At 42.0% G+C, this 27866-nt stretch overlaps 2 protein-coding genes across 2 annotated transcripts; both read right to left on the bottom strand.

Moving 5' to 3' along the window:
- Positions 1-929: 929 nt before the first annotated feature.
- Positions 930-3268, bottom strand: gdf2 (growth differentiation factor 2). The gene is made up of 2 exons (XM_053847014.1): positions 2831-3268; positions 930-2481 (listed from the first exon to the last, which is right to left on the bottom strand). The coding sequence occupies exons 1-2, from the start codon at positions 3174-3176 to the stop codon at positions 1586-1588; spliced, it is 1242 nt and encodes a 413-aa protein (XP_053702989.1). The 5' UTR covers positions 3177-3268; the 3' UTR covers positions 930-1585.
- Positions 3269-5874: 2606 nt separating this feature from the next.
- Positions 5875-11154, bottom strand: gdf10b (growth differentiation factor 10b). The gene is made up of 3 exons (XM_053883994.1): positions 10859-11154; positions 7178-8073; positions 5875-6816 (listed from the first exon to the last, which is right to left on the bottom strand). Exons 1-3 carry the CDS (start codon positions 11088-11090, stop codon positions 6625-6627), a joined length of 1320 nt encoding a protein of 439 aa, XP_053739969.1. The 5' UTR covers positions 11091-11154; the 3' UTR covers positions 5875-6624.
- Between the last annotated feature and the right edge of the window lie 16712 nt (positions 11155-27866).

The raw sequence follows: 27866 nt of genomic DNA, 5'->3' as shown, positions 1-27866 counted from the left end.
CAACAGCAGTATAAGAGGCTTTTGTCTCCAATAAACCTTTAATCGCTTTATGTGGGGACCTCCTACAAGCTGCTGCAATAAAGATGTGTCACTGAAAGGTTAACTTTGTGAATGGTGTTAGATTCACACAATGATGGGTTTCTCTTATCACTTATCACTTCTCTTATCACAAGGACTGCAATTTCTTTTCGGAGTTTCGGAGAATTTGACCAGCATTTTGTGTTGAGAATTTTAAACAAATCATTGTTACGTACAAAAACTCCTGATCCATAGAAATAAATAAGGGAAAAAATGTGATTGTGCTCTAAAAAAAATAAAAAAAAAAATAAAATAAAATAAACCTAGCAGTCTTTTTAATTTGTTATCACAAGCTTACGACCGCAAATATTGCAGTTTCTATGATTCTTAACTATTTAACCACCTATTCCTGGTTGTCCTGGAAATGTGAGATTTAATATGTGGTCACTTGTAAAAGCCATCTGTTGGTGGTGATATGAGGTTATGAGAATTACACATTAGCTAAACATTTCCAAGTACACTGCTCAAAAAAATGGAACAGAACACATCAACCACACACAGCTGTATGGATGAAATATTCCTGTTACATGAAACAGGCTCCTCATTCTCAGAGACCACAAGATGGCACTCTCTGCTTTACAATCTTTGGCTTCAAACTGGCTTTCCACAAATGGCTCCTTTGTTAGGCGATTTGTTTATGTAGTAACGGCGCACAAAATGATGGCGATTTATTACATGGTTTGTAGCGCCTCCTATTGACCAGAAATCGCTGTAAGAACCATGCACATTATTAATTTCATTTAAAACGTTTCAAAAAGTTGTAATAACTCCACAACGATGCGACCACTGTACGAAGATTTTATTCAAATTCATAATTTATTTTGGCAATGGACTGTGTATATGACCACAGAGATATATTAATGTACTTATTATACAGATTTACATTTTTATTTGATAAAATATGAGCATAAATATGAGATATTGTTAAACATTTCAGGCTAAAATTCATCTACTATAAAATGCAGTTTCTTTTGTGGATATTTGTTTTGTCAAATACCTTGTTGAATACATTCCTTTTGTCAACGTTGAAGATGGGGTTGACATGCAAAAATGTATGTAAAAGAAAAAAGAAAATCAAATGAATGACATAAAGAAATTGGAAAGCTTAAATGGAAAACCGGTCCATACTTATCATTGTTAACCCTTTTACTCTATTTAATAATGATTCGAAACATATGCAACCTGGATGGTGGAAACCCACATTTTAAGGAGCTAATAATGTATGCTGGGGATAATAACCGGCTGTCATCGACCTTATCTCATCCTCTGATGAACAGCTGAATGATCTTAACTTAATGTGCAAAACAAATGTAAGGCCTGAGTTTTGTTTATGGAATACTTCCTGAACATGGTTATGGTTACTGATAGATTTATTTCTAGCGTTTCTCAGGTCTGTAATATTCATAAACTCGATCTGACATGTGAATGTTTATTCATCATAGTGAAGCGATGCTGAGTTAGTGAATGGTTTAGGGGAACTATGTGTAAATAAATCCGGCCTGAGAAACTACCTGCAGCCACACTCGGCCACCTTCATTTCCTCATAAAGGTATCTGATAGTGAGCCGTCCATTCTCCTGGTACATCACCGTGATGGGGTCCAGCTTTATGGGAACGCAGCATGCCATATTGGCCTTGTTGGGGTTCCTGATGTTGATGAGAGTTTGGATGAGTGCGTGCTTGGACGGTGTTGATTCATCTGTCAGGGGGTGGTAACATAACCCTCGACATTCGTAAGCGTCGTACTGCGGTGGCGCCACAATCCAACTGTCCCAGCCAATGTCATTAAAGTTGACCTTTAGAGATGTCCGTCGACAGTATCCCGCCTCTGCCTTCCTCTTCCGCCGCGCATGTCGAGCCTCTGGGATCGTGTTTTCCATCTGACCGTATCTGTTCCACTTCCCACCGGACTGTAAGATGGTTTCTTCTTCGTGGATCATCATCTCTCTCAGTTCCTTCTTTATCTCCCGCCTCCTGCTCCCAAGATCATCTGAGAAGACTATCAAGGCGGCCGAGGTGTTCAGTCCAATTGACAGACACATATTGAAACATCCTCTGTCCGCACAGTTCTTCTGATCTATCACCACATCGAATCCAGCCACTCCATGACCTGACATTCTCTTGCTGCGAATCGCAGCGGTCACATCCATCGTCACCCACATGCTCTGCGAACCTTTTACCCCTCTACCGTCCAGAGGAAGCGTGGCGGCTTTAGAGTCACCGTCTTGCACTTGGTATACTTTTACAGTGGCCTCGAAAACCTGGGAAATGACTGTCGACCTGATATCCGGCAGGAAGAAGAGCTGTAATTCAGCGGCGGTGACCTTTTCGTGGCTCGGTATGCTGACATTGAACAGAAGCCGCAGCTTTGACTTCGTGCCATTGGTCTCAGAGAGAGTTACATCTGTTGGAGAGACAACAAAGCTCAAATGGTTTCCTGTTAATACTGAGATATGACAAAACATCTAGCTGGAGTACAACATAAATTAAAAGTATCACGAAACACTTGTTACAAAAGACATATTTCCAAGGAACAATGCATTTATTTGGTCATTTTTGAGTTTCGATAAGATATAATATAGATTTGTTTCCTCCATTGTTAGTGATTCATCCACATCTTTGACTCCAAAAGCGCATACCTCACTGCATATACAGTACAGTCAGGTTTACAGGCAGTTTTTTAAAACAGAAAAGCAGATTAACCTCTCATTAGATGATCTTGCTGGTGTCGAATGCAATAGATGCGATCATACCTTGGACAGTGAAGCTGCGGATGACATCAGATTGAGGAATTTCACTGCTGTCAGTCGCATACTTGTTGTAGAGCTCCATCATGAATTGTGGTGGGCTGATTTTACTCTGCTCTTGAGGAACATCTGACAGGTTAAGCTTCCTCAGGAAATTTTCCTTCATGGTCCCCAGAAGGCTTTCCATCTTTGCATCCATGTCTTCCTCCTCTATGAGGTCCTCATCTGGCTGCAGGGAATAAAACTCCTGGGGTGTTGCAACTTCATTCCCAAGAGGTTTACAAGAGCAAGTGCCGGTTGACACTATCAGACTCAAACCCAACTGGAGCAGAAATGACCTGGAGGTGAGCATTGTTTCGAGTTGAGCTACCACCCTATCCAAATTTCTGCTTCTTCCTGGTGGAATTTGCGGTGGCAAGGTTTGAAAATGCGGATCTCCAGTGAAAGGACCACACACTGCTGGTGTCCATTCCCATGCTCCCAGAGTAAACAGGACGACTTGTGTCAACCAAAATAGTAGCTGGGCTTATCACTGCCATTGATGGCTTCTTTTAAACCTTCTTATCACAAGAGGCCGGACTGCTAATGAAGACATTGTAAACACTTAGCGGCTATAATGAGCGAGGCGCTGCACACTGTGAGGTTACTGAAGACCAGTGCTTTTGCAGCGCCAGTGTTAGAGGACAGTGGAAACAAATGTGACAGTTTAATGCATCGTCCTCCCTCAGCTTCATTAATTCAAATGTTGGACACCAGACACTCCTAACATTCCTGTTCGGTGTACTAACATCAAGGTGTACATGACACAACTTGGTGGACTGTATCATCTCAACCGCTTTTATTCGTTGCCTGTGCTAAACTGGTAAAATAGAATAGGCTTAAAGCAGAACAACTCACGCATGCACAAATGTTTTCTGCATCGTTCATGCCAACAAAATAAAAATAAAAAAAATAATGCAGTGTTGTTCAACATTTTTTAAGCCACGGCACACTTTGTTCATTGAAAAAATCCAACCAAACCTTCCCGAAAATTAGAATTGTGCTTAGTCGAGAGCCATGTAGAAAATCACTTTTAATACGTGGAAAATTGCGGACTGTTTTGGCATTCTATTTGCAGAAACAAATGCAGAAAAATGTGTTTAAAATTTGCAGGAAATGTGTTCGAAGATGTCTCCCAAGGGCTGGGAAATACAGCAAAAACATATCAGGATTTATTTATTTATATTACTATTCTGGTTTTGGGGGATATCCAGACAGAGATTTTTCTCTTCTCATTTTGGATCACATTTATTTGGTTCTGCGTTCGGTTTTTTGCCAACTTTTAAGCATCAGAAAAAACTTTAATAGTCTACTAGCGTCAATAAAGTTTTGACGTGAGATATCACGTTAGCTCTTTGCCGTGTTAGCTCTGTGGTGCAGACAGCCGTCGCTGGTCGCTGGAGGGACTCTCCATTATTCTGTTGTGAAGGTGTGTGGTCAAGTTAGAGGTGCAATAGGGTTTAAAAACAACTTGAAGTTGCACATTTGACTGACTTCTTCACAGTGAGTGTGTGGTAAGACGAGCAGCGCGGACCATGGCCGCGCCGCAGCGACTTGTTGACAAATGAGCGTGTCAGCATAGATCTATAGTGTATAGAAAGGATGTGACTGAAAACATGTCATCTCCTCATGTTGGTAGATCGTCAACACGATCAAATTCACCTCTATCTCTGGAAAAATTAGGCGGAACTGGACGATTTCCCAGCACAACGGTTGAAAAACACTGCTCTAATAGACTTTTAGTCACACTAGAAATATGTTGACATATAATAAATGCAGTATGAATAGCTCAAAAATGACTTACAATGGTGCCTATAGTCGTGGTGTCACCATATGTTAAAGTTTAAATGCAAGTTCAGAGCCTTTTTCTCAACAGCGATCTTTGTTGACCTTTTACATAAATTGTTGATGGTTATTTCTGTTAAGAACAAAAAAACAAAAAATCAGTATTGTGGATTCTAAGATTAGCTAAAAATTTATGAAATTGCAGGCATTATGTTACATGTCATGTTTCACCACATCCACTGACTGACTATGTCATTTGAGGGGACGGGGGACATCCATTTCCCAGCTCATGTGTCTGCGGACATTGCCCTTCAAGATAATGTTTTTCAATTCTGTCACCATGATTTATTTTTAGGCTCCAGCGCCTTAAATAATTACAGACACATTGTTGCTCATTTTGAGTAGTTAGTGGTTGTACCCACACAGTGTAATGAATGTAGTAGGATGGAAAAGCAGACGTGGAATTTAACCAATCTATAGGAAAATATGTTGCTTGGGTGAATATGGGTCTTTTATTTGGGACTATTGGTGAAACCTCCAGATTTTCCTAGACATCAAGTGCTTCTTTGAGGAACATCAAACTCAGTCTCCTGTCTGAGTCTCACTTGTTTTGTGATGCAATGTGTTCATCTGAAAAGCAGGAATCTGTGTGTGGTATTATAAAGCAACAATCCGAGTAGTCATAAATAATATGTGGACCTAAAAGGTCATGCACAATTTGCTCATAAGTCTCCATGTAGTTTTCCAATCAGAATCTCTGTCAACTCAGGAAATTATTCAGGGTCATAAAAACTGCTGCAAGCTAACGTCTTCATTTTCTTTTCACATTGCCTGTGCAGGGCTGCCATGACAAGTCCTCCATCTGAACCTGCCTTGACCATCCTCCCGAGTCGCATCTGGGCTCTTCATGTCCTCCTTTATCACACCTACAGTATATGAACCACGGTGGTTGTCTTCCTCTTTTAATGTTGTTCTTTCCAACATGTTCTCTGCCTCCCTCCATGTGTCCAAGCCATCAGTCCGGCCTCCTTGTCTTATCTCCAAACTTGAGCAGTCCCTCTGATATACTAGTTTCTAATGTGGTCCTTCTCCCAATAAATACCTGGGTTTATGTATATATGTTCGCAGAATGATTGACTGAATTATTGGAACTCATCTGTCAAAGAGTTTTTTTTTTTAATCAAACATATACTTTATTTATAGATGAACATAAGATAAGCATCATTCATACATTTATGATGGCGGTTCATATATATAAAACCCTTATCACTACTGACATAGCAAACTGTACAAATAGCTTTTGAAGTGTTTAAAGAACAAATACTTTATACAATTATATTCCACATGAAGTAAGTTCACTCTTTTACCGTCTGATGTCTACTATCAGACAGCAGGGGGCAGCACCACACCATCCTATAAACTCGCCTTCAAGTTCTACGCTCACTATTTACAATATACTGTAATGCACAAGTACAAAACGAATAAAAAATGACTGTGTTGTTTTACACGAAATATTATAGTTAATATAAAAGAGATGTTAAATAACACATACAATTGAAATATTCCATTATGTGACAATATATACATGTTCTGAAGCTTCCCGTCATTTACTCTTCAGTTCATTCACATGTGACAATAAACCTATTAATTGATCCACACGCAGCCAGAAATAAGAAAACTGAAGAAATTTAAATATGATTTCAGAAGCTTGACCATTTGGATTTAAAGAGCTGTTAAATAGAAGTGATAACTTCTGTCTGACCATAGCACACTGAGTTCAAGTTGTTTGCCAAATTGTTGTGAAAAAAATCATTAAGGTACAAACAAACAACAAAAACATATAGGAACACATGAGTCATGAGTACAAAGAGAGTGAAATGTCCATGTATGGTTCTGAGTCAGTTCATGTCATAGTCCTCCATATAGTTTATGCAGTTGACCGATACATGACTGTTTTGTGGCAACCAGACTTCACCCTACCGACAGGCACAGGTATCCACTGACATGCCTGGGTAAACTTTCAGCACCATATTCCGGCTTGTGTCGAGGAAAAGTACACTCAGAGGACTCATCTTCTCCGGCACGCAGCACGGTTCTGGAACCCCTGGGATGATTCCCACAGCTCTGACGATGCTCTGAATGGTGGCGTGGTTGGAAGGTCGGACCACCTAAGGAATGCAGATCGATATGGTTAAGAGATAATCGACTTCAGAACGTCGTGTCCTCAGCACCGACTGGAATTCCTTGCAATTCCTTTATCATGCAAATTTTCCTTAAATTTGGAAACAGCACATTTGGATTGACACACCAACCAGAGGGTTTATTGCTTTGCAAAGCTGAAATACTACTGAAATACTATTTAATATAATATATGTAACATTTGACAGCACACCAACATTTCGAGACACAAAAAGGTTAAGAGAAAATTAAGGTCTTCCTTCCTTCGATAGAAGTCACTATCATTCCAGAGGAGATGAGCCAACAAACAAATTCTCAACTCAAACTAACTGCTAAATATTTCAGTCCTACCTTGGGGATAGGGAATCCGCAGGTCCCAGCACAATAATAAGCATCGAACGACTTGGGAGCCAACACCCACTCACTCCAACCGATGTCAGCAAAGTCGACCTTGAGGTAGCGGCGAGAACAAACCCGGGGCTCACTCCACTGTCTCCGCCGTGCCTTCTTCATTGTCCGTTCATCAAAGCTAAGCACCTGGGGCTTGTCCAGGTTCTCCCTGCTCTCCTGGCCTTGCTTCTTCTCACCTTTAACTGCTTGTTTCGGTTTCGCCGGGAAATATGTGCTTTGCCACAGTTCTTGGTTTTTTAACGTGTTGAACTGGACCTCTGGGATGTCATTGGTTTGGATCTGATGGTGGAGCTCCCTGCGGGTTCTTGCAGCTGAGGCTGGGGTCTCTTCCCCAGCAGGAAAGGGCCCGTATCGTTGTAACGAGAGGGCCACACTGTTGGGCTCATCAATGGCTTGATCATCTAAGTACAGCATCATGAATGGTAAGTTGGCAGTCGAGAGTTCTTCTGTGGGACCTTTGTGCTGCGCTCGAGCTGACTCAGTTCCCACGTCCATCTCCACCATGATCACACCGTCTTTAAAGTCTCTGGCTTCTCTCAACAATGTTGTGATGTCCAGCGACTGCCAGGAGCCTTTCTTTATAGGGCTGAGGGTTATGTTTCCCAGTGGTGACATGGTGTCTGACTTTGCCAGCAATCCATAGAAAGATAGCAGAGGTACAGGTGCACCTGGCTGGTGGAGGCTCCCAGAGGGGTGGCGAGGTCTTCGGAATCTCCACGGCCGCTGGTTGTTTCTGGGACGCTTGTAGAGAAAGTGAAGTGAGGCGGAGAGAACGACTTCTGACTCTTGGATTGAGGAGACGTTGAATTTGAAGACCTCTTTTCCCTGGATGACGCCTGGGGAAATTTCAAACAAGACATTTTTCTAAGCATTTTTGATGAAACTCTCATCGGTCCAACATCAAATCTACAAATGTTTCCAAAAAGAACGAAAAAATACTCAAATGGTTTGGTTTGTGACAATGTCTGTGACCAAAATAAGAGGGCTGTGTATAGACAGGTGCAGTATCTTGTGATATCACACGTATTGCAATGTAAGAGTGGTGATACCATACACTGAAATATATTGCGAGACTGTTTCAGCAACATATTGTAAACAGAGCCATCACTGAGAAAATCAAGTGAGAAAATCAGATAATGCAGTAGAATATTATGTGCAAGAAAAGGAGTTTATTGTTTTGACGTCAGTCCAGTGAGACTTTCAGTTAAGTTTCACAGACCAACAGAGCAATGAATTGCTCCTTATATCAACAAAGTAACTCCAGTGTACAAAAGAAACAGGTAGAATTAAACTTGTCATAAATGCATCAGCATAGCCAAGTATTTATGTATTTCATATTCAAATAAAACTTAAAACAATGGGACAAAATCAAGTAAAGCAATATTTCAGCAAAAATATACTGTAGATACGATGTTTCTTCTTTGTTAAGAATAAATAAAAAAAAACCTGTAGAAAAGAGCTTTCGCTTGAGTTTGTTCTCATGTTATTTTACTCAAACAGTAGCGTTATAACGAACTACTGGTCACCGGTTTCACACAGCACTTCATTTAGTTAGATCTTTAGACTCTCTACCAGGTAGTGTTTTGGCTGGCCAACACCTTATTGGCTGCTTTGCAGGTGTGTTTGGGTAATGTTTCAGTTCCATTCTTGGGGTAACGGTGGCGTTTAATCCAAGCCTCAAACAAGCATGTTCCTGGGTATGACTATGGTCACCCACGGGAAGAAGAACATCAGCATTTCTACGATTTCCGTACAGACAGTGGCCATTTTTTTGAGAATGAAAATAACACATATAACATATGTCATTCTTGGCCGACCATTAGAAAGCACTTGCAGTGTAACGGCCCATAATGCACTGCAAGCATTGCAGGACCCAAAGGTTTGTTTGGTCCCTCCTGTGATTTAGTCAAACACCAGTAACATAGAGAAGGTCTTTCTGGTTTGATGGCATTTCACTCCTTCCACTTTACTTGAATTCAACCCCCCTTCATCCAGCTGAAGTGTATCAACACACTGAGATACAAAGACCATCTGAAAGTGGCTGTCAGCAGTTTAGGCTAAAGTAGAAAAACACATTCACTCGTGTACTTTGTCGTCCTTTAATATTAGTTCTGTGGCTTCAGGAAAGAGAGTCAAGCAAGAGTGCAAATGTAATTTACTACATACAAATCAGCATTCCTCTCAACTGGACGATAAAGTTGATCAGAGTTTCCTCCCTGAACTCCCATTCCCCTTCTCTCTTTGCTGGCTTCTTTGTCTGGAGTTTCTGCACAATGCATTTCACATCTGATTGACATAAGCGAAGGCATGGAAAACATTAACTATCGTACGCTTAAGTGGCTGCCTCACGCATGACCAAAACCCTCATCCGAGATTTCTACAGTCTTGAAGCTCAACCTTGTCTCCCGTACTTCCACCACTGCCTGAAAGACAAACACCGGATCAGTCCAGTAGGTCTGCATGAAGCATATGGAAATGCTTATAAAAGAAAGGGCTCCTCTGAGGCTTTTCTCGCTGCAGCCGGTGTCTGGGTGCGATAATGGGCTCTCGTCTCACACCTCTACTGTTACTGCTACCGCGGAACTAACACTGTTTTAGACATGAAGTCCAACAGTCCTCTAAATCACGACTCACACTGAGCATGAAGGTGGAGATTTGTTTTTCAATGACGGACATGGCTTTTGGGTTGTAAAGCTGCCAGGATGACGAGACTGCTCAAACTATGAGCATCCCAAGTGCTGTATGGATTAGTCGACCAGGGAAGGATAAGGTCAGGGGATCCCCACCCCGCTGAGTTATGCTACACCAAAGAAGGAGTCCTTTTCAGATACCCAAAGCTAGAATTGTTAACTTTGGAACCTCTACCATTATTGTGTGATGCCCTCCATCATGTCTGATGTTTCCATGCAAAGTCACTGTCATGTAAAGTTGGTGATGTGGTGCACCATGCTTTATCCATCAGCTCTTGCTGGAACTGCTACCACCAAAGCCTTCAAAAATGGAGTCCAATTTGCACATTGAAAAAGATGAATTACCTAGAGACTCAGACTAGAGCTGTTCTTTGCAGACATGACACAATGGAAACATCAGGAAGATGACATTTTCTCCACTTGGTGAGGGGATGACTCAGATTCTGAATAGCAGGTGTGTTTATAAAATGGTTAGCTGTATTTGTTAGAAACTATTTTTTTGCAAACTTATTGCTGCTACTGGAAAGTGATCACAAAAACTTTTCTTCTAGTTCTAAATCTGCAGTGCTGTATTTTGCTTGTGTCATTGAACCTTGAGCAGAAAACAAACATGCCATTAAACCATTTGGAAACGTTTTTCGATGCCTCAGCTCAGCTTTTCTACAAGGTACTCGACATGTTCATGACAGATAAACGTACACGTTAAATCTTCGGTATACACAATTGAATAGTACACGCTTATAATTGAGACCTCACAGTTTGTATTGACATGAAACAACATTGGCAAGTGATTACATATTTGAAATACAGTCATCTAACACTGAATTGACTCTTTTTCATGGTCAAATTACCGGTATACTGACATTTATATTGACAAAACTTTCATCCGCTTGAATTCCAGCCCCCCCTGAAAATGTGAACTTATACTCACTTGGTTCTGCTTTAAAACTTCTCACGGTGTTCGCATCCTTCTGCGGCTCTTTGCTGTACTTCTCGTAGACTTTAAACATGCTCATGGAGACCATGTCCTGGCGTGCGCTCCCGTGCGCAAATACGCGCTCCTCCACGCCGCTCAGACGCGCCACATCCTCCGTCAGAACTTTGCTCCAGCTGGACTCCAGAAGCACCACTACATGCAGGATGTGTAACAGCCAGCTGGTCATGACGGTTGCTTCGGCGAAACTAGCCCAACCAAAACTCGAAGGCGCCTCGCGGATGAGAGCGGTCGGAACAATGAGAGCGGATGAAGGCTGAGGGACTGGGAGCTGCGCTGCCCGGATGACACATGGTGACGCCTCAGACAGAGCAGCCAACGAGATTTCAGCTCAAGCGCCTTCAAGGCTTCAAAACAAGGAAATGTGAGATGCCAAGCATTTAATGGTAATTGCAGTATACAATTACCTCAGCGGATAAACCTAAGTTCACAGCCAGTTAGCTAGTAAGTCTGGATATTAGTGAGAAAAAAAATATAGTGCTAAATGAATGACTAGACACTAAGATGGCATGAAGTCATACACAGTAACTGTCGCATTCTTTGTGATATCAGCGTGTCATCAGTGTTTTGCTGCCCGTTTCTGGGGTGTGCAACAGGTCTTTACTCATTTTTAGCAGTTCTCTGTACTAGAACTTTTCCTATTAAATCCCACCCTTCTGTTTCTCAGCGAAAAGAGACAGCTTTTTTCCTGAATTTGAACCTTCATTTTAGTGTAAAATCAGTAAAATAAAAGATTTTAGAGTATGACACATGCATTTAATGCTCACAGAAGAGGTCTGGTCGATCGATCGTAACAGCATTTTCTTTTCTAATTGTTCAACATGTCTGCATCAAACAGATGTGTTACACGGTTGTCTGTTGGAATATGGCTCAGAATGACAGACATCAGAGCAAAGAGAGGTTCGCCTGAAGGTGAAACATCAACACATTGTTGCTTGACACCTTTGTTTTTACTGAACCTCAGAGCCTCTCTCGTCCTCCCTCTAGTCTCCTCTTAATGCACAATGGTCACCCTGTGAGCGAGAATGGTAGCAGGCGAAGAGTCACACAGGTCAGCCAGCTATTAAAATACCTCCTACTAGTCCTGAGGGTGATCACAAGGCCCTCTTTCAAACCTGCGTCCTACAAGGCAGATAAAGGGCTCCACTGGGACGTGATCCTCTTTGGTCAAACACTGGTGCCAACAGTCGGAGTGTATCCGCCTCCACCCCGAGGATAACTGACCTTGTTATCACTCAGCATTTCGCGGTCTAAACGGTTCGAATGGGATTATTACAACTCATCGGGGTCATGTCGGTTCTCATCTCAGAGAGAGCATTTGAGGTTAAAGATTGAAGCAACATAAACATGGCCGTCCGTTCTGTTGAGTGATATCATGTGAGGTTTATCATGAAACCTACTGGAACAGGGCGTTTGTTCTCCTGGTTGGACATCATTGGAACTTGATAATTAAAGGATTTTTTGCTCAACCAATGACGAAATTAAACAATCTTGAATCAAAAAGGGAACACTGAAATAATAGGCAGAGTTGAGACAAACTCTTGTGAGAATCTAGTTCTTTTCTCAAAGCATTTTTATGTCCCCAAACAGAGCAGAGCTGTTGTGAAAACTGAATGCTTGTGCCAAATATCTCTAACTTAACACAGTCATACGCTCTGTGTAGTTTCTCCAGTTTCTCCAGTGTTGTGGATGACACACAGACTGAGACTGAGCACTCACCTGTGCCCATCATCTTTTATTTCCTGAACATCTCCAACATCCAAATATCAGTGTCATGAGTGTCATGACTGAACTTGACTGAGTGAACTTGTGAGGACTGTAGGTGTGAGAGAGGGGAGGGTGACTTCATCGAACAGTGGGTGCCATTGCCCAAAGTTCCCTGTCTGGACACAATTTTCATTCGCTTATCGTGGTTTTTGTGTAAATGGGGCTCCAGGTGGAACTGCTGTCTCTGTCCAACTGCCCAAAAGCAGTTTCATCGTCTTGTCGCCGTGAGGGCGCGAAAGTGACGCGGGTCGCAGAGGCAAGGTCGTGAAGTCAAGCGCACCGTTCCGTATCCACGGAGTGCTACTACACGAGTCTCTTCAAAATAAAATCAATGTCATTCAAACAGACTTACTGTTTACTGGATGTCAACGCAACACATGTATATTTTTCTCGGCCCCCCAATTAGGACTGTGTTTAAACATTGGCCCCTTTGGTGATTGAGTTTGACATTTTGACAATTTCCTTTAACTATATTCTGAAAATCAAGCATTCGCAATGAGGAATATTGTGATAAAAAAAATGGGGTTTTAAATTTGCCATTTCGCATGAGTAACTGAAAACATTGTTTTGGTCTTTTTTTTTTAATTATTATTCTGTGATTAAATAAAATTGCTGATGAAGAACTGTTGTCTTGAGATTTAACTTAAAATATCTAGAAAAATAATCTGGTAACTTCCCCCTCCAAGACATTGAAATTTGATATCAACACTCAGGTTTAATAGTTAGCACCTGCCACGTCACAAAAACATCCCACACGCTGACAAAGCTCCTGATGGTGACGTGGATCGGAACGGCTCTTGTTGATTCCGTCTCTCACTGGGAAGAAAATAAAAGCTTTTATTATAAACATGACTGTTTTCTTGAGCTTGCTGGTAATGGACTTCAACGGTGTCAGCCGGTTCATTTCTTTGCGGAAGACCACAGACTCACACGTGGGCCGCACATGTCTGGCTCTTTGTTGACGCTACACCGAAAATAATTAGGGAGTTCATTATGCAACAGAAAGGACCAAAAAAACTTCAGCGGAGAAACCACACCATCATTTTGATGTCACTACGCCTCGTGCCAGTTTCATTTCGCTCGTCTGAGCTAGTGTGCAGGCGTTTGTTAAGAGCACCGCACATGCCAATATTAGGAGCTCTGCACTGTGATCACAGGCCACGCACATGTGGTGCACATTTTAGAACTTTGTTGATGTTAGGAGGAAAAAAATTAGGGAGAGTAGTGAAACACTAATTGGATTGTCGGGGAATATCAACATTGATCTGAAAGACCAGTTTGGGATCTTTCTCATTCGTGTGTTTGCTTAAACTTTAATTTTTAAGTCTTCTATTGTAACTGACAAATAAACTGGATTCTGCACAGAAACAAAGGAGTCAACAAGAAAAAAGCAGGGTTTTATTTCAGCTCACCATATGTACGTCAATGTGGTTTTATTTTCTGACATTGTTTTGAGGGTTTCTTCGAAGCCCTCTCCTCCATATTGACTCTCCCGCTGAACTAGCCGTGGCTAACCAGGCGAAACAGCTCCATGCTGGTGATTAGCCTCTACTTCAAAGGCAACTTGACCCCGTGTGAGTATTTGTTCACAGCAAACTTCATCACACAGATCATTTTACAACTCGCTGGTCGGGAAGGAAGTCAAAGTGGGGCGTGGGCCACGGCTGCTAATTTGTGAGATTGAAAAACTGTTACAGCTCATGGTTGTAAATTCGCCCGACACCCTCTGATTTTGGACTTTGGGAGGCAACAGGAGTTCTTGGAGCTAACCCTCAAAAGCACATGACTTTGTCAGTTGTCTTGTGAATCCCGATTTCATTCCAGTAATTTGAGTTTGAATAAGTTGGAAAGATTTACTAAACATGGTAGATGGTGGGCAAAAAGGCGTCTTTTTGTTAATACTATTATATTAATTTATTTAAAAAACAGCAAAAAACAAACAAAAAAAAAAAAATTTAAGAAAAAGTGAATGTTTTGGGGAATCACTTTGTTGTCTTTGGACGAGTCTACATGTTTTCTGTCCTAATATTTAACTTTGTTTTCTTTTTTGTTCTTACACACCTTTTTAAACAGACATCTATAATAATGACAACCGTGTTTCAAAGTCAAACAAAGAGCTTTTTGGCAGATAAATGTAGGGAATTTTGCTGGGAAACAATGATGAGGCAGTGATCATCCTAATGCAATTCGGAATATCAGGTATGAAATCTGGAGTCTGACAGGATGATGAATGTGTAATTTGATCTGAGATAAAACACATTTCTCAACTACATGTACTGAGGAGAGATTTATCCTTGATACCTTTAACCTTACAATGCTCACACTTTAGTTAAGGATCACCATCTTCTGATCTTAGTCAATAAAAACATCAGATTTTCTTGCAAGAACTGTCAATAAGACAGGCAGGTAATTATCTAACATTGCCCCAAAGTTTGGATGATATGTGGCGGCAGGAACACATGCTATCTCTCTTCCTCACATTGCGCCCTTCCCTCTCTGGACGGTGTTCACCTCACCGGTGGTCTGTGTTGTGATCAAATGTGTCCTTGGTGTATTTCCGACAGGGGTTCAAGGATGACCGGTAGATTGCAGCCAGAGATGTTGTTCTTACATCTCAGAAGTTCAATTCCTGTCAGCTGGGAGGAGACCTGAGGGATCACCCAGGACCAGGGGGAGGTATTAGAGCTCCATTTTGTCTTGGAAACACAGCTGCAGTGGTGGTGGAAAGATGGTCCCAGATGAACTGTTACCTCAGATGGGCTTCTTGGAAGATGTTTAAACCCTAAGTGTCAGTATTAGTGGAACTAATGGGACAAAGAGTGTCATCAGGCCACACTCGCCAAAGCAACAAAGGCACGACTGTGACGGTTACGAGTTCCACAGTTGAAAGGTTTTGTCTGGAAACAACATCCAACTCAGATTATGATAATAATTCTGTCGTCGATTGAAGATCACTAAAATAACACTGGAGCCAGCTAATGTTCTCATGGCAACGTCCTCTTTCCGCCGAATGTTTTCTCAGCAACCGCACTCATGAAGTCTCTCTTGAAAGAGCGATGCTCCTGCTTGTGCGAGCACAAGGTTTGAATGAGACTCTCCATCCCAACACTTTTTCAAAGGTTTGCAGGTTTCCTTCAAGCGTCTTTCCCTCTAACAAGGCCTTCATTGGGTGGAGGCTAATCCCCAAAGGCCGGAGTTCATTAAATCTATGAGTTAAATTTTTCATTTACCTCATACAAGTCCAGTCGTATTCCTTGGCGTCATTTGGGTGTTTTTATCTCGAGACGCTGTCAGCTGGGGTGTGTGTCACATGGGGATGAGTCATTAGAAACCCCAAATGCCTCTTTTCATTATGCACCACGGACTACTCCTTACAGCCACTGAAGTTCTGGTGGATCTGTCCACAGTTTCCATAGGACTTGGGTCACAACCCACCATGTTTGTGACATGGGACATTATAATCCCTTCTATAACTGACTGACATGTCATCTTACTGAGTGACAGTCGGTAAAAGAACCTTGTGTTGACAGCAGGAAGACGGGAGACTCTCGTATTCAATAGCTCAATAACAAGTCGGGAAAAAGTCTTGAAGCATGGATTCTTAAGTCAGAGGATGTTGCTACGGTTATGGGGATGCTAACATTTCTTTATTCAGAGTTATAGTCGACCAAGTCTGAAGACATGACAGGGTGACTTTCATATCCAGCTACCCTAGTTTTTGTTGTGACTTTAGGCTTTCACCTCATGATCCAGTACCTGAATAACTAATGTTGCATTCAAGACCACACCAACCCAAGTCATTATCAAGACTGGAAACCAAGAGACCAAGATATTTGGAGACTGAGAAAAGACCAAGACAGTTTATTAAGGAGTCTTGAACTGAACCACGAATGAGCCGCAGTGGGTGCAGGTTTTTGCCCCGATGAAACAAGCACACGCTGATTTAAGAAGGTGTTTGGGTGTCCTCCTGATCAGTTGCAAAAAAAGCACCCACTGTGGCACTTTAGTGGATCAGTTTCAGAACCTTGACAAATATCAAAGAATAAACACAAGCCAAACTGAACAAAAAGCCAGAATCATTCCTTTACCAATTACAACAGCTTTCTCTGTCGGTCTCAGCCAGTCAGACTCAACCATGTTGACGTTAGTGTTATGAACCCATGGTCATATTGTGATCAATCTGTTGTGTTTCCTTTTATTGCTGTTGCTCTCAGTGTTTGCAGAGTGGGCGTGGCTGCTTCCCTGAAGCACATTTTGTATCTGTTCGAAATGCAACTTAAAGGAAGATGTTATCAACTCTCCGTATGCAAGCATTATTTACTACAACAACCCAACCTGTTGACAGCTCAAATAAATATTAGGCATTTTCTGACACACTTGCACCCACTTATTTTACTTCTTCCTTCATCTCTATCCTTCTGTCCCTCACTATGTTATTTTAAGTTCTGACCCCTGAAGGCTGCTCCAAGCCTGGTTCTCTTGGTTTCTCTTTCTCAGTCGCCAAGTCAGTTGTACAACAGAGCCACTATTGACATTTAACATGTAAATAATATCACTAGATCTCAGATTCATGATGAAAGACCTGCAAGATGATTGAAGTTACTAGTGGTCCAGGTCAAGGTTAGCCATTCGCTCCAAGCACAGGTGAACGCACACATCACCTGGTGCAACCAGACAAACCTGAGCTGTTATTTTCCTAGATGAATGCCCTTATATTGTCATCCAGTCATATGAGTCCAATCAGTGATCTTAAACTCCATAGAACAAAGTGTGTACGCAAACCTCAGTTTGGGGCATTATAGTATATGACTTTGCCTCCGTCTGTGAACACACCATCATTCTTTTAGTTTCAAAGCTCGACCTGAGACCACAACCAGTGCCGTCGGTAATAGAAGAACCAGACTGGAGTTCAAACTCATGTCTTCTTTCGCACACTGAGTCTCATTTAAGTGTTTTCATCGGCTATGACATCACTCCCCTCTGCCTCACCTCCTCCTCTGTCGCTGTCTCAGGGTGATTTGGAAGTGCAGCCCCCCCCCTTAAAAGAAATTATGCTCTCATTCACAGAATATTTGCCTGGGGTGTTCATCGGGACATGCAGAAGGACAGACGAGCCCACCATGTTTCTTTTGGCCCAAGACTCCATCCTTCACCCTCCATCCCTCCCCCTTTGCCTCCTCTTCTTCCTCCTTTTGACTTGTTTTCATGCTGCTGGCGGGAGCTGAATGACCATTCATGCTTGCTGCTGTTGGATATTGATGTTTGTGTGAGTGCGTGTGAGAAAGTCTAGGGGGCATGACATCCCATCGTCTGTTGTCTGTCAGACTCGCACAAATACACCGGATGTGTCAGTGTTTGTCTGTCATTCTGTTTGAAAGGTCTGAGTGGAAGTGAATTTGCTGTGATTTTAAGTAGTTGATTTATGGCAGATTCCAGGTCAGCAGTGACAATAACAAACCCAGGATTCCTCAGAGCACGCCCCGGTATAACAAGTTAATCTGCAGATGACCGCCTTTTAAAAAAAAAAAGATTTTAAATACTGGATTCATGGTGTACTGATAATGGTGTTCTGAAAATGGCTTCATAGTTTGGGTTCCATAACTACTTTGAATGTTTTTCGATAGACCGTCTATGTGATCAGGCAATGAGACGGTGAGTGTAGAAGAAACAGACAGCACTTAAAACTGAAAAAAATCTTATTTCATTCTTCATTTTGAATTTCCAGGGCAAAACCTGCATATTGACTTGTGCAGTAAAGGCAGCTGATAAAGGTCTAAGGGTAGAAGTTACTGAGATTTGTGGCAATCCTCCAGGAGGTTCATTCCAGTTTGTGTTCGTAAATATTATTGGCTACCTTGTAACCCTCAAAGTTGTTTCGTGTGCTGCCGTCTTGTTGTCCAGACCCCATGACTCAAGTGATCTTGACCCGGCACCACCCCACTGTCAGAGCCACACATGGGGACTGGCTCATCCATCATCCTGCTGCAGACTCTGGCCTGATGACTAACCCAGTTAATGAGCTGCTCTCCACTTGGTGAGGTTTCCCCTCCTGAGATCCAACTAACATGTGCGGGATCCAAAACCACAAGAACCCCAACAAGCCCCACACATAACCAACCCCGTGGCTCCGTTCAGACAAGGCTAGCAATCAGGGTGATGGATTTCAGCACTGACACGCTTTTCCTCCAGCGGGCCAATTAGGAAAATACTTTTGTGGGTGCTTTATTCTTTAACGTTTAGTTCTTGTTGTGTCACGGTGTCTGATCATGTGGCTGAGAGACTCCAAACCAGAGGAGCTAGTGACTTTAGAGAGAGCAAATGAAGGTTTTTATGGTCGACCATAAAAGTTGGAGGGAACTCATTGTTAAGAATGAAGACGAGTGCAAAGACATTCAAAACACAGACAAGCATGCGACTCTTGTGTCATTTTGCGCATTCATATAACATTCATCCCATAAAAATGGAAAAAACAGGATGTGTTCTAAGCCAACACACGAGTCAAGAAAGCTGCAGCTTGTCAGGGAATGACTCATATTTATTCAAAAATATTGTTTTGTTTTTTTTTTTGGCTGAACATGTCCATGGGCACATGTAGAACCTTAATGGTGCTCAGGCACCAGACCTTTTTCCGTGCATGATTGAAGCGCCCTTTCGGAAGACCTTTTTTCTTCATTTTTTCATTTAAAATATCTTAAATATAAAAGAACCAACCAACTAAATTTCCCCCGGATATCGTCTCTAACCGCTCTGCAAAGGTATAATCACATGTCACTGAGCTCTGAAGTGTTGACATATTTCTACCACCATAGACACATCGATGTTTAATATATCAGCGGTGAACCGAACCAGCAACAAAAATAATAATTTCTTTACGATGGCTACCCTTGTTTCTCAATTCCTGTCCCCCAAAATGTCTTTAGAGGCGCCTCTATGTTATGGCTCAGGGAGATCATAATCAGTCAAAGCAGTTTTTCAATGAAAAAATGAATTTGCGCTGCACATCTAGCAGTTTTACCTCCTCATGACTATAACAATAGATATTTTTTGAGTTTTAATATTTTATTGGTTTTATCAGTGGAATGGATCATCTCTCTTAGACTAGACTGAAGCCTTCATTTCTCACCTGGAAGATTGAGTACACACTACATAAAGACACTATAATACACAAAGTAGCAGTTGAAGAAGTTGCCAAGGAGGAAGTATATCACTTTTTCACTTTTGCATTGGAGAAAAACTTGTGCTACTGACAGTATCAACCGTTGTTTCCCAGGCCGGTAGCAAGGAGTATGAGCCAGTGTCTGACTAATGCAAGGTTCAACTGAATTGAATTAACATTAAATTGTTACAAAGAAGTCAAAAAGTGTTTTGAAAACAATGGAATGTGTTCCAAATGTGTGGACCTGCTTTAAAATTGGTGAAATTACAATGCAGTTTTCTGCTTTTAAAATGAGGAAATAGAAAATAAAAATCAACACATTTAAAACAAATGTATTTAATTTATTTGGAATCTTCATTTACACTTACTTTTTACTGTATTCATCTCAGGTGTCTGGGATGAACTCAATTTCAGTAGTGATGGGTTAAACACAAGCGAGGGCTGATTACTGGTGTCCGTAGTGATGATAACATGATCACAGCGTTGGCTTGGAGATCTCGCCATATTAGGCAGCGAGTGTCAACTTCCTACGGGTATATTTGAATGGGTAACACAAACAATAGCTCCTCCACTGAGGGGATAAAGTGCTGAAAGGGAACAACCTGTATCCTTTGTTTTGCTCTGCCACTGCAAACATGGGCTCTCAGTACAGAAAGGCCCCTCTGGTGTTTATTCCCATGATGAGCTAAGGAAGGTGGAAACGGTCATCGCGCGACACACTGTCCTCACTACAATCCATCACTTCAAGGACCTGCCCTGGAGGAGCAGCTATTTTCCCACCGTCCCTCAAACAGCGAGACTGCTACTCTGCACATTAATGGGCCAAATGGACAGTGGGCTGGCACCACACACTCATACCGCTTCTGCCTTTGACTTGTCTTCCGGTTCCTGCACGTCTCACTCATATTTCCATCTACAGCATTTGGCCCAGAATCTTGAAATTATTCCGCCGTGACGAACTTTGGCCCCACGGAGGGAGCCAGTGGTGTGATTTATCCTCAGGATGATTTTCGTGCAGAGTGAGATTCTGAGCACAGATCTGAACTCTCATTCACTCTTCATGCAAGAGAATGGAATTAAGATGGTGCATTACAGGCTTCAGCTTTCTGGCCAGCCTCATTGTTATACTTGGCCGCCTCCCTTAAAGGTCTGTTGAAACAGTTTTTTTTTTCTTGTCTATAAATGGGTTCTATTCATGAATGCATAAGGGAATGCTGGATTTTTGTCAGGGGTTTCACAGGACCCCGCTCCTTGCGCCGTTGGTGCCCTGTAACTTGTGCTACTCTTAATCGAAGGTAGATGCAGGTAAATAAAGTCTGTTTAGGAATCATCAGGGTATTTATTAAGTACATGCCAAAGTGCAACACCGACCAACTGGACTGGTGATGAGAAGCGTCAGTAAATTGCTTCCTGACCAAGAGGTGATGAGTGAAAGCGGAAAGGTGTTGGTGAAACTTGAAGTGCAAACAAACATTGATCTGGCAGTTTAGACAGTTGTCAACTAAAGAAAACAAACCTAGAATGTCCAACAACTCTGAATACTTAATTCAGTACAAGCAACATCCGACTTACGACTGGGGTCGGTTCCGTCCAACCGGCCGTAAGTCAGATTGGACGTAATGCCATTCAGAAGAGTCGAGTGTTATAGGTGCTACTGTAGTGGTAGATGGCTGTGTGAGAGTGAGATGCTGGAATACTGTCGTACGCGATGCCAGGCTGCTATGTTCTGCGGTGCCAAACATTGAATAAAATAAAATAAGCATCTGCTTTCCGTAGCCATAAGTACGGGTGGACGTAAGTCAAGCAGGTCGTAAGTCGGATGTTACTTGTATTACTTTTCAGCACCTTTGCTGTAGTTGTGTATTATCGATTGTTCTTCAGACCTCCCTTAACTTCATATGCCAATCACTCCACATTTGAGAAATAAATGTACCAAAGAGATATCTGAACTCTTTCTTTGTAGAAACGTATGCAGGTCCTTTACCATTCATGCGTTCTTAGCTGGGCCCTGCATCAGTATTGTGGCCCCTATCTTGGCTCAGGGCCTCCTTTGCAAACTAAAAAGTGTGGCCAGGCGAAACCCTAGGCTATCACTGAAACTTGGGTTGTCTAGTAACAAAGACGAACATCGGAAACCTTTTCTATGACACGTTAAATGGACTAAGGAGTGTTTTGCCTCCAAGTTAACCAGTGCTTTCTAATGCTAACCTGAATACTTTGATTGAAAGCTTGTGAGGTTCAACTGAATACTTGCAACAATCCATTTTCAAACATGCTCAGACTGAGAGTTCCAATCCTCAACCAAGTCGCTTCACATTTATCAGTTTGGATACTGGACGTTAAAAAGAGTAAGCTTCATCTAAATCCCTGTGTTCAGATTGTTTTCTAACCAGTGATTTGTAGTTGTGATGTTCTCCTGCTTGGCCTTTGTATGATCTTATAAAATCTTACAGAAATCCGGAGACAGTGGACGCTGCAAAAGCCCAAACTAAATCATGCAACAGAGCGGGTTTTCTGAAATACCCTGCTAATTCCTAGGGCTGGGGCAGATGTCGGGGTCAAGTCCATAACGGGACTCAAATAGACAGGCATCAGGATTTACACTGCAAACTTTGAGTCATTCTTTTATGATCTACTTTGTGTTGAGTGATTTTTTAATTCTTTCAGTGACTGAATTAAACAATGGTTTGTTGGTGTGTTGTGCACTTTGGTGCCAATACTAAACATGTATACATATCAGTCAATGTCTTGTAATAATATATATATAAATTTTTTTTACAGTCAATTTCAACACACTTTTGAGTAATAAGAAAGCAGTTTCCTTCAGTACAATGGCACACACACTCCTGTTCATGCACAATTGACCTCCTTGTGAACTCCTGACATACAATACTCTGAATGTAAAGGTGACTGTAAAAGCTGACTGCCATGTTTATTGTACCACAGTGACTTCTTGCCCCCGCCGGTCTGCTTCCTTTCTCCCTCGTCGTCGAATGACAGAGAGGAACTCGCAACTCACTGGCCACTTTCTTTCCTTTCCCGCTTCCTGTCAGTCACTCTGCGTGTCAGATCGGTTAGTGGTAGAAATCTGGCTGCTGCTTCCAGCGCAACACCTCTCACTGAGTCATATGATATCTTGGATTTCTGCAAAAGACGTGACAGGGGCTCCACTTTGAGTGTCACTTCACAATTAACCTCAAGTGTCTGTCACAAAATGAAGACTTGAAATTCAGGTAATTCAGCTGGGAGAATACAATCGCTTGGAAACTAGGAGGTTTTTATTTGTATGTCATGGCAAATTGCAGCATGACCAAAGCAGTTTTCTTATTGACAAATGTATTTTGTTGATGCTACATAACAAAATTTAATTGGAACCACTTATGTAGCATGGACATAACAAAGTTATTGTTGTAATTGTAAATTCATGCACTAAACTGAATACTTCTGTACTTGGGTTGGTGAGTCCAAGAGGGGAATGGGTGGGTTATTTATCCCAACCGTGACACACTTTATAACCTTTAAATGTGGTTTCATGAAGTAGTAGTATCCAGAGACAATTGGATTTCCGTGAGCAAATAACATTTCCTTCACTGTGTTTCTCATAAAAACTTGCCATGTCGGACACACTTGCTTCATTTAATACGTCTGTGTCAAAAGATCTATTTTGGTTCCTGGGCAGTCCAGATGCTCCAGAACGAAATGAAGGGCCTGGTTCACTGCATCGTCCACAGATCTGTTGGCTCTGTAGGCAAACTGCAATGAGTCCAGGTGAGAAGCAGTGATGGACTTCAGGTGAGAGAGAACCAGCCGCTCAAAGGACTTGACATGACCACAGACGTCAGTGCCACCGGTCTGTAGTCATTCAGTCCTGTGATCCTGGCCTTCTTGGGAACAGGGATGATAGTGGAGGACTTAAAGCAGGCAGGTACATGACAGGACACCAAGGAAGCATTGAAGATGTCAGTGAACACTGGAGCCAGCTCAGCAGCACAATGATTCAGGATGGCAGGGGAAACTCTGTCCGGACCTGCCGCCTTCCGAAGGTTCAGCCTCCTGAACTGAGTGCGCACATCTTGCTCCATGATGTCAAGAGAAAGAGAATGAGAAAAAAAACACCTGAAAGAAACAATACAAACTGAAGTCTGTAGCTCTGGGAACTGAAGTCGCGGATCCAGCAGGACAAATGAAGAGACAGACCACGTGAGGACGGCTGCAGATTGGAGAGAGATTTACTTTTCATGATTAAAAAAAAAAGGTTTTATGATTCTCAGTCGGATTGCTTCTTGATTCACTGCTCCCTTATTGCCACGTAAACTTATTGGGTTCATGGGGTGCAAATCTAGCCTGGATCATGCCTTTGTGTTTGGACAACAATTTGTAAAACTCAGTCTTACCCTTCCAAACACCCTTATAAAACACCTGGAATTCAACACGGTTTCTTGAAAACACAGACTTACTGGCAAATATGAATGATCACTTAAAAGATAAAGCCCTTGAAATATTATCTTCCACAAGTTGTCAGAACTGTCGCTTAAGCCCTTTTGAGCTCAATATTGTTACCCACAGACATTGGGTAAAGCCACTTCAGCTTAGGGCGTCGGAATTATCAATGCCCGTTTTGTACAGGATTGGAACTGTCAGTAAAGCTATCCAAAATGGGAGTGGTCAATCCACCCACTCGCTGTCTCCTTCTGCCATCATGTACAATTAATGTTACTTGTGTTTGATGATATCACTGTGAAACACAACCCGGGAAAAAACACTATCTGGGAGAGACATCATGTTCACTTCGGACAGGATAAAGAATTAAGCAGAGCTGCCGCTGGGTTTGGTAATGTGTATTGTGTCTGGGTTTGGTTGAAGTGTCAAACACAAATCAATGCCAGGGTTCTCAACCACAAAAGAGATTTATTTAATCTAAACAATTTACCACTGGTCGATTCACAATGGATCTGTATCTTCAGGGCTAAATTTTCTGGAGCCATTTACAAATGGAAAAAGTCCCAGCAAACTGAGCACTGAGCAAGACATTGTGTGGTAAAGACTCCTGACACCACGCTTTCGGACTTCACTAAAATTACTGTTTTACATTTTTACTGTTCTGTTTCTCTGGTAAAACTAATACAATCAGAATAGGGCTTTAGGGCGCACTCTCACCAAAGCAAGTTTGGCATGCTTCAGCATGTGTGCTTTGCAGGATTGGTTCAGTGTGCTTGCATTCAACGCGGGAAACAAAGCCATGACACAACAATAACGTATGCATCAAGTGACCATCCACTCACCCCATCAAAACTGCATCAACAATGGCAAACTGCTGTAGCATTCCAGGAGCAGCGGGACAAGAATGCAGAAGGTTTTGCACAGATCTGTGACCTTCTTCGGAGCCGTGGTTATCAGCGGAAGATCGAACAAAGTCGCGATATATTCAACGAGTCTGTGCTAAGCCTTTACAGAGAGAAGGTGAGAAGCAGGTGTTGGTTAATGTGTCAATGGATCGATGTGTTCCGCAGGCAAACTTAGGACACTCTGAATAGATGACATATCTCGGTTGAGCATGAATTGACAATAGACAATGAACAGAATTATATTCAGTAATGTATTCTATTCCATTTGAGACTTGTAGAACTCTCTAGTTCAGTTCACCTGTCAGTGAGGAGCTCTTTCACTTCTGTAACGGTTTCTGTATTTATGAATCATATGTGGTACATTTTGTAATCTTAAAAGCCAAGAGACCACAGAATTGACTTCCCACGATGCCACCCTCTAGCGTATATTTAGCTCAGTTTTTAAGTATGTTCAAGTACGAGGCCACATCTTATAGGAAGCATTTTAACCTACAGGTTTTCCTTTTGTTCTAAGGACATTGTTTCTTCACTCATTTGTTGCCCTCCCCTTTTCTTCCCAATCGATTGTTCCAGCCACATCACTGCACAGTAGCTTGAGCTCACATGCACTGCATCAGGATTTATGACGTTCATGTTGCATGAACTGAGAATAAAGGAAACACAACCATGTCTGTCTCTGTCTGGTTCACAGAAATCATCTAGCTTTTTACCGGCAGGAAGCTTTTTTTTTTTTATCCCCTCGGTCGTAAAGAATGTGAACCCAAGCCGCAGAAGTTATGTGAAATAAATGTGCAGCTTAAAAAAACATCTGAGCTGACTGAATGTAAATATCAGATATTGACGCTCTGCGATGCTTAGTGGGTAAAACCAACATCCGTGTGGAAATGATCCAGACACACTTCTTCAGCAGACGGCTGGATTCTTACAACCCCCCGACATCTGAGGGAATGTGAGCCTCTGTCTGTATATGTGTGTTTATGGAAGATGAGGAAGACAATGATACAGATCACAGAAGCAGATTCATCTCTTGGCCACATTCCATCAAAAAAAGTTCCCAAACGGAGTCTGGGCTGACTAAAGGAGGAGACAGAGATGGACGATGAGGATAAGAGGAAGCGATTACATGACGGAGGAAGTAGAAATATGACTTTGAAGAGAAGGCTGGGATCCAGTTGAGAAAAAAAGAGGAAAAAATACAATACACAAGTCCGTGTAAGGAGAATGGAACCTCACACACAAAGAGCTTCTGTTGTTTTTAAACACAGCGTTTGTGACTTGGCTTTGCCTCACGTGTGCAGAGCCTGTGGTGAAGAAAATGAGTGGTGCTCTTATTGTTCCCGTGTGCCGTATGAGGGCACAGTTTAGTCTGTAGCCTGACCTTGTGGTTTTCACAAGGTCTTTTAAGAAGTCTCCCTTCCCTATCTGAATCATTTGTCCTGCATCTCACCTTTATCTCACTGTCGTCGCCAACCACTTCTAAGATGATGACTCTGGGTGTAACTCCAGGAAGTCGCTCTGAGACAATGGCATTTTTGATGTTCCCAGACATGATGGAGATAAAACCCTTCTTCTTGGCACTAGAGATCTTAGACTAGAATCCCAGAGGGGGGTCATTTGACTTTTCTGCCTTTAAAACCCAGAGATGCGTCCATTGACCGGAAGGATTTTAGCATCCTGCCTTTCTTTCTCAACTGGCTCTTTTCAACTTTACATGTTGTGATCTCCAATAAAACTTTTGTAGATGCTAGTTAGTTGATGGTGGGAACCCATTTCCAGCATATTCATCTTTTTTATTTGCTACAATTTTACATTAGAATTCAGTTTTAGAATTCAGTCGACCATTGTTCCCAATGGTCAGCGTTAGATGTCCCATCTTGTTCTCACCTTCTGTTGCCTATTGATTGTCTCTAAATGGACCAAATTCAAGATTAGATGACATTTTATAGCCTCCAAATCTGGAGCGACCCCCGAACCTGACACCAGTCCTTTATCCCTTCTAATGCTCGGTTCAGATAGTTACTGCTTTAGTGACTTAAAATGCCAAAAAAAATGTTTCATCATTCAGTTTGTTTAATGGCTAAAAGCTTTTTGCAGCAGAAGATCTCAGTATGTAAGACATTATTGACAAGCATCAGCTGATGAATATCCCACGCGTTTAAGTGCACACTTGGATTAGTGGGTGGAATATTTTTTGGCCAGCTTTACAGGAGCATGAAAACGCTCACTGTGAAATCTTAGAAATGTTTCCTTCCTGTGATTCTCTCACTCAACTGCTCCAATTCTGGGCAAATCATAGAGAGTCATCACAAGATTCAGCCTCATCATGAACTTTGTTAAACCTTCCCCGTGTTCCATGTTGTCCTTTGCTTACACCACTGTTTTGGTTCAGTCTCACAAGAGACTTGAAGGTCCACAGGAAGGCGCTGGTTCGTGCGTTCCGACCATTTGTGTCTTCTTTTATTGCTCCTGAATTATATTCAGTAATGTATTCTATTCCATTTGAGACTTGTAGAACTCTCTAGTTCAGTTCACCTGTCAGTGAGGAGCTCTTTCACTTCTGTAACGGTTTCTGTATTTATGAATCATATGTGGCACATTTTGTAATCTTAAAAGCCAATACCTTGGCATACATTTAAAATTCCCTGCAGGGAATTTTATCATGCTGGACCACTAAATA

This window comes from Synchiropus splendidus, chromosome 1 (assembly GCF_027744825.2).
Source record: "Synchiropus splendidus isolate RoL2022-P1 chromosome 1, RoL_Sspl_1.0, whole genome shotgun sequence".
NCBI classification, from domain to species: Eukaryota; Metazoa; Chordata; class Actinopteri; order Syngnathiformes; family Callionymidae; genus Synchiropus; species Synchiropus splendidus.
This window is presented reverse-complemented; position numbering and strand designations above follow the sequence as displayed.